Source organism: Silene latifolia, chromosome 3, assembly GCF_048544455.1.
Source record: "Silene latifolia isolate original U9 population chromosome 3, ASM4854445v1, whole genome shotgun sequence".
NCBI lineage: Eukaryota > Viridiplantae > Streptophyta > Magnoliopsida > Caryophyllales > Caryophyllaceae > Silene > Silene latifolia.
Window position 1 is genome coordinate 147,467,813 of NC_133528.1, and position 8,103 is coordinate 147,475,915.

An 8,103-nucleotide genomic window follows, 5' to 3' on the forward strand; every position below is an offset into this window, starting at 1 on the left:
TTTCTTCGATAATCCGATTATTCTGTACCTCCCATCAACCTAAATATACAACATCATCTGATAAATTAATTAAAAATATAATCCATTTTACACCAATGTAGAATAATGTTTAATTGCCATGACATAGTTGCTCCATAGTGGAGCTGAACAAGTACAAAACCAATATAAAATTAATCAGAAACCATTGACATATATATAGATATAGAATTATTATAGATAGAGTAATTAAAAAGCCATAAATGTGTGTTTTCATAAATAAAGTTGTAATAAATGGCAAATATTTGCCTTCATGATGTGTAGGTATATTAATTTCATGCTTCTTTCTTAAGCACTAATTAATTAATAATTAATAATTATTGTAATCCTGATTGTATCCAAATCCATAATTAGGGTTATTAAACAAAGCCGGATTATGATTAAAACCAAGCATAGGATGATTAATCATTCCCATGATAGGAGGATTAACACTAGCTTGATTAGATGCATGAATCATGAGGTTATTACCATGTTGAATAACATGTTGCTTAAGCTCATCTAATTGAGCTTGGAAATGTTGCAATTGTTCCATATCAAGCTCTTCAATAGGTACATCCCACCAAAGATTATTTTCTTTGGCTTTAGCCTTCCTTACCTCACTTAGCTCTTCACCCTTCTTCTTCTCGATTTCGATCCGGCTATTCATTAGGGTTAGCTCCATGTTGAGGTCTTTGACATTGAGATTTTGGCGTGCTTCAAGGATTGGTTGTTGATTTGCTGATGCTGGTTTGGACGGAGGTCCTGAGAACATAAAACGGTTAAGTACAACCTCAACATTCGGGTGACCAAAAGAAAAAGCCTTTTTCCCCGGTGAGAATACAATTATCGCGGCTTCTGCACCACATAAGGTGCATAATTCACTAGCCTTCTTGAATAGCCCTGAACGACGTTTAGAGAAGGTAACTTGACGATTACTATCCTTTTCCATTCTCTCCATTTTTACCTTTTGTCGTCCTTTGTTTTTCTTTGGAACAACATTTGCCATTGTGGTGGACATGAAAAAAAATTGTTGATCAAATGTTTTTTTTGTGTTACAAAAGGGAAGTATGTAGTGTTTCAAAATTTTGTTTGTTAAGGCAGAGTTTATATAGAATGCATATCGAAGGTGTCTCGAATCAACGATATTTGTTTCTATGTAAATCTTATTATTTGTAATATGCAAATTAAGTAAGTTTTTCCTACCATATCAACTATTTTTTTCTTTACATATCTACACTAAAATAAGCACCAAATTTGCCTTGTACACTTTTGCTTTTTTGGATTTATTTTCTTCTTTCAAAACCAAACTTGATTTATGTTTTTGTTGATTCTATTTTCTTCCAAAATAACCACTAATTATACAAGTTACGATAATTAATTTAGAAATAGCAATACGATTTTACGTGAATTCTACTAATCAAATAATCCCATCATAGCTTAAAGATTTTGCTTTTTTTTCCACAGTTGTCACAATATTCTTATTATCAATTATGTAAGGAAATTAATCCTTCAATTCGCATTATTTAAATTTAATTTTAAAAATTTTATACGTTCAAATCGCGAAATATCATCGGCGATTTTTACAATGTACCATGTATGTACAGATGAATCTAAAAAACGCGTTAGGTGTTAATCCCTCCAATCCGATCTATGGTCAAGTATTTTTTTTTTTCCTTTGTCATTAGAGCAATGTACATAATACGGAGTATAGAACAATTGAAATTTAAAAACCAGGATAAACTAATCATCAAATTGCATTGTAATCTAAAAAGAAAAAAAAAATCATAACATATTTATTTATCGGAAACAAAAGCAAAATCTAAATTCGAAAGACAATGAAATAAGTCTTATTTTGTTTTGAGATCAATTTACCTTAATAGTTAAAATATTACATTTTGCAAAGAAAACTAAACAGGGGTTAAATTGTTTCTTTGTTAGAGTCTCATCTTACTTCAATGAAACTTGGGAATAAGATATCAACCACATTTCTATAAATCCCTAGATTCATCGTTTCTAAACCACTAATGGTAACCCGTAAGGGTGGAGTTTAGTGGTTAAAAACTTTAGTGAAATCCCAGGATATCTAGGTCCAAGCATTCCCAAGAGCAATTTTGTTGAGTGTTTATGATCTGAGTCTGTCACGTATACCCTAGGGCTTACCCAGTGCGCATCAAGGTAGCGGCTATGAGTTCCCTCATCACAAAAAGAAAAAAGAAAAAAAAAACTACTAATTGTAGATTTGAATTGTTTTTTACCTAGTAAATTTAAAGCACAAATTTCATTTTTACTATAGTACATTTAAGAAGATGTTATTTGCCAATCAAATATGTTGATGTGAGACACCTCTCACAATAGTTATGTTTTCTATTTTGCATATTTTGTTTTATTTTCTAGCTAGTTGGCAATTTGGCATAGAAGGGGGTCTTGAACACTATTCTAAAGTGCTTTATTTTAGAAGATCATCTCAGCCAAAATTTAGATAATGGTTAAAACACAATAATATTTCTTATATCTGAACATGTCCATTTACTCTAGTATGTTTTGGGCTCGAAAAATGGATAATTCAAATGCCCTCTCATACCGTATGCTAAAATTTTACTTGGTGAAATTTTAAAAGCTGACAAGGATTTGACCTTTGGAGCTCAGGGTTAAGAGACTCATCTAACAAAAAAATATTAAAGTGATATTGAACCTCAATGAACGGTTCTTATAAGTTATACCTTGACATTTTACCAAAACAACAATAGTCTTAATATGTTATAAGTCCGCTAACATGAATTATCATCTTAAACCAATTACGCTAGAATTCATCAATATGGCTAAAGGTTAGATAAAAACAAAATTAAAAACTAAAATACAATAAAATAAAGTTGAACGAAACAATTATGTGTAAAAAAAAATAAACAATTCAAAAAAATTATATAAGGGTAATACGCAAAATAATTTACATTAATAAAGAAACTATTGGCCACCTTATATTCGAGGAAGATATTAGGCCGTATTAGGCTTGTTTGTAACACCCCGTAAATTTGAAGACCTTTATTATATTTTAAGAGTGATATTTTAATCTATTTTAATTTAATATTAATTTATTTGAAATAAAATTTATTTGATAAAATATAACCTTATTTTATTTTGAAGAAATGTAATCATTTTTTATAGTTTAGAAATGTTTAAAAGTGATTTAAACTATATTTAACCATTTTCCTTTGATAAAATAGATTTCGGATAAAAGTCGTAAAATTGGGATTTTCCATTTCTTACGGTCGTTGGGTAAACGAGTTTGGATATTGGGCATATGAGTACTTAATCTTTTAGTAAAATCGTGTTTAAGAACTTTAATTTTCTCGGAAATCGCGTTCGACGAATATTTCTAATTTCCGTCGAAACGAACCAAAACGTAAATAAATGACCCATCTCCCCGTGCCTTTTGGCTGGCCACCTACCCTCCATTTGTCCCCTCTTCCAATTTTCATTCCCTCCATAACTCAATCTATCTCCTCCTTCTCTCAAACACCAAAAACCCACTAAAAATCCTCCTTACAATCCCTAAATCCACCATAAATCTTTCATTTCTCCACCAAATCTCATAAAAATTATATATTTGGAATCCTCTCTTCAATCCTCATCTACTAGTAAGCTTTATTTTCATTTCCCCCAATTTGTTTAAGACACTTTTTTTTAGGGTTTCGAATTTAAGCTTAATAATTGTGTTTTTGTTGTTCTTATAGGTGAAGAATTTGAAAATGAGTTAGGTGACTCATATGTTGTTGAAGATGAAGAGTAATTTTGGGTTTTACAAGTTTTCTCAAGTTATTACTTGTCTCTTTGCTAGCTTAAGGTAACTATTCCGAGTTACTCGACGAATTAATGTCACATTAATAGTTGTATTTGTTGTTTGTTGTTGTTTGTTGTTGTTGTTGTTGTTTGTTGTTGTTTGAGACGATCTTGTTGATAAATGAATGAATGGAGTAAGATGAGTATGCTTATGTTTAATTTATGTTACCCATTTGTATATTATTGTTTGGAACAAATTTGGATGAGGAATTATGTGTTGTGACAAGTCCGCGTGTTGGCTGGAACGCGTCAGTACCGGACCGAGACGGTTTCCAATGTTTCCAAAAATATGACAGATTGAACGGCATCGAAAAATTAGGTGGTTTAGCCACTTGAATCACTCAATTCGGAGTCTGTATGAGTAAATGACGTCGTTTTATCGATTAAAATTTATAGAAAAGTTTACCCTTGTGTGAGACGGTTATTTATGCTATTTTATTATGCGAGAATTTTGGGGAATTAGTTATTTTGTAAGTTAGAATGTTTTCTTTATGTTGATAGTGTTCACATGATAGAAATTGGAAATAGCATGAGAATGATATTGTGATAAATTTTGTGATTTGGGCCAAAGTAGGCCAAGACTCTGAGCTGGGCCAGATTGACCGAACGAGTTTGGTCAAACTAGGTTTAAACCGGTCAGCCTCGATTTGACCGATGACCCGTCGCGGGACTCGGGTCGTGGGTTTGTCTTTGAGGTTAGATTGGTTGTTATTGGATGTTTTATGTTTATGCCTTGATATTTGTAATTATCATTTCACATGTTGGTTGTTGGATGCTTTGGATGCCTTATGCTTGAGTCTTATTGCCTCTTTGCCATTTTAGCTTGTTCTCATGGATTATGGTACTTTGTTGGTTAGTTTGGAATTTGGATTATTATTGATATTGGAGATATTGTTGGATTGTTTGAATATGCTCTTGCGTAGTCTTTCATATGCTAGGGTGTGTATGATCATTTGTGTGTGTGCAAGTTTGGACTCTTTGCCCCTCTTATGGTTAATTGGGTGTCCTACTTGTCTTGTGTGGTGTGGGCTAAAGTATTCAAGCTGGGACTAGGTCCTAGGTGAGTATTTCGGCCTTCGTCATAGATAGGCCCTTATAGTCTTTGACGAGTGTATGGTCACCGCTTAATAATCTTTGTGTCTTAGCTTGGTGGGCTTATATCCAAGTTAGGGCATGACCTCCTGACGTACTCTTAGAAGTATGTGGTGAGCTTAAGTACTAGCCAACCCTTTGGTGGACTCCTTAGGGGTACTCATGTGTGTGATCATGGGTCTTGGATGCGGTATTTTCCGCATGTCGCTAGGTCTGCGCAGGTTTAGGACTAGGGTGTTTGCCTTACCTCGTGGTATAGACTCGAGTTACAGAGTGACTATTGACTGTCCTAAGAACTTATGCCTGTCTCTAGATATATTGTCCTTTCTTGTTTGATGATTCTATGAATCATAGAAGGTGAGATGCAAGCCGGCTATGGTTGATAGAGTTTGGATTCCCGGATGTTATGTGATTCACATGATAGTGTAGTATGAGTCGGTCTAGTATTCACATGCTAGGACTATGTGTTGTTATATTGTTGTTCACATGATAAGCACGATTGTCTTGCATTTGTATGCTAAGGCTATGTGTTGTTCATATTCATATTCTTATGTTTACATGTTATATTAACTATGACATTTCGTGGCTGGGAGAACTCGGAGTTACTCCCCACTGACTGTGGCTTTCGTATTTGTATAAAATGCGATTTGTGGTAGGTGATGCATATATGGGGTACATGGACGAGCTAGCGAGCAAAGTAACCTTGGGACCTAGATTGGCTTTATTTTATTGTGACCCTTAAACACTTTTTATGTCATATACTTTTTAGGGACATATGTCTCCCTTTTTCATATTTGGGTTGTATAACTTTGTTTCGCGACTTTAGCGATGTTTTATTTATGAGATTTATTTAGACCTTGCATATTTGACACCTTCCCATTTGGATATTTTTATAACAGGTTCAGGTTTTAAAAATTACAGGTTTTTACCCAAATGAACCTATTACAAACATATCCATGCAGTTTTTATCTAGAATTATGTGTTTACTTTTCCGCAATAAATGAGGGTGTCACATGTTAGTATTTGGCATTTGTATGGGCTTCGACCCAAGACGGATGATATACGATTAATTTACTTCTAATTCCCTCTTTCTTTTATGCATACCGACTCATATCGAGTCGGTTTCGGGTGTTTTTCTTTGCGTTTTGTGTCCAATGCCCGTACTTGTTACCTTGTGCATCCTTTTGTAGGAAACGACCCAAGTATGGAGAATTCGGGGCAAGAAAGGCACCCCATTGCCTTTACATGAAGAAGAGGTGAAGAAATGCTGAAAAGTGTGTTTTGCCGGCAGAGAGGCAGCCTGGTCTAGCCACCGGCAAAACACACCCAGGAGAATGACTTAAGATTTTGAAGAAAAGTTGAGGAATGTGCTTTGCCGGCAGGCGCAACCGCCCACCGGTAAAGCACAAAGCAGTGGAATTTATTTGAAGAATTTGGTGAAAAACAAGCTTGGCCTCGCTGCCGGTAGGAGCACCGGCAGCCGGTCAACCGGCATTTCACACATCCAAAGTCCTGAAGAAGGTGTTTTGCCGGCAGGCCGGCAACCGGCCCACCGGCAAAACACAGATGCCAGATGTTTTAATTCTTTGCACGGTTTTGCCGTTAGGAGCACCGGTGCCGGTTGCAAAAAAACGCAGCAGACGGGATTTTGGGCTTTTCTTCCTCTTTTCTTCCTAATCTTGTACAAGCCTATAAATACCCCCTCTTAAACCCCTTTGTACACACAACCCTAGATCCAGGATATTTACCCTTTCAAGTTTAAAACTTTGTTAATTATTTTGCTAATCATTCCCTAATTAAGCTAGTTCTTCAATTAATTAGGGATTGAAGTTGGGTTGTAAGAACAAGATTGAAGGTTTATACTTATTTATTCTATTCTATTTCCTTTCTTGCTTTGGATTGGTATTATTTCTCTCCTTATTTTCATTTGTTTACATCTTGTTCTTCCTTCATGTTTGTTTGAATGTTTATGTTGAAATTATTGTTGTTGTTTGTTTGTTGTTGTTAATTCCATCATTGTTTATCTTTTCATTGTTCATCTTTCCTTTGTTCCTCTTTCTTTTGTTTATCCTTGGGTAGTTGTCCTCAAAGACTTAATCTTTGAGTTGATTTGGTTAAAGATTGTGTCTTTAGGTTTATTCACTCTCATTATTAGATTAAATCATCTTTCCTTACACCCATTGCTAGATTGTTGCATGTTTAGTAGTGAATTTCATCTTCTCACCATGTTTGTGACCAAAGTTTCCATCTTTATTGTTTATTTTGCAATTAGGACCATGATTAGTGAGTAGTCTTCCACTAGGGCTCGGTTTGACCCAACATGAGTAATTTCATTAATTGAATTTCACAAAGGCTAATTATTTGGGGAAATTGGTGAGGGTAGTTTAGAGGAATGACTTGGGTTTTGGGTTGACTCTTGGGTAGTGTTGACTTACGACCCTTGACCACCAACGAGAGTTGGTTAGGTTGTGATTTGGATACCCGAGATTTGACCCTATTGTTGACCTCGGTTGAGACCGAAAGGGAGAACCGGGGTAGGACACCTCTAAATTAGCGTTTGAAATCGACCCTCGAGAGAGGGAGTGGGATGACCCGGGAATTGATGGGGCTTAATGACCTTAGCAAATATCGGACTACCTCGGGAAAATGCATGTTTTTGGGGTAGTGGGGTATTGAGTTAGGGATTCCGACCTTCGAACCCGAGAGGGGGGTTGGTGGGTAGTGCTAGTGTCCTATTTCGAACCCGAGAGGGGGGTCTTAGGGGAATTAGAGCCGTCACCTCCTCACCTAACTACCCTTGTGATTAGCCTAGAAGTTTAACTATGTGGAATTGCGAATTGTTTGGGAAGAACCGAGTCTTAGGCCTTTTAATCATTTGAATTACAACTTATCCTTCGTTCTTGCTCATTTACCTTGCTTTTGTTAAGTTTGCATTTCATTTCGTTTTAGGTAGCATTAGTATAACAACCTCATCCTTTATTTTCGACTTAGCTAAACGATCGGATTAGAACAATTAGTAATCTTTTCAACTCCTTGTGGGATCGACCCTTAATAGTGTACAACGATAAAATCGTGCACTTGCGAGGTATAGCTTGATACCATCAAGTTTTTTGCGCGTTGATTCTTGGGGAGTTCGGCTAGATATTAATTGTTTTCGTT

At 35.4% G+C, this 8,103-nt stretch overlaps 1 protein-coding gene across 1 annotated transcript; it reads right to left on the bottom strand.

The window, feature by feature from the left end:
- Positions 1-346: 346 nt before the first annotated feature.
- Positions 347-1,021, bottom strand: LOC141649914 (agamous-like MADS-box protein AGL62). The gene has a single exon (XM_074458581.1). It carries the CDS (start codon positions 1,019-1,021, stop codon positions 347-349), a length of 675 nt encoding a protein of 224 aa, XP_074314682.1.
- Between the last annotated feature and the right edge of the window lie 7,082 nt (positions 1,022-8,103).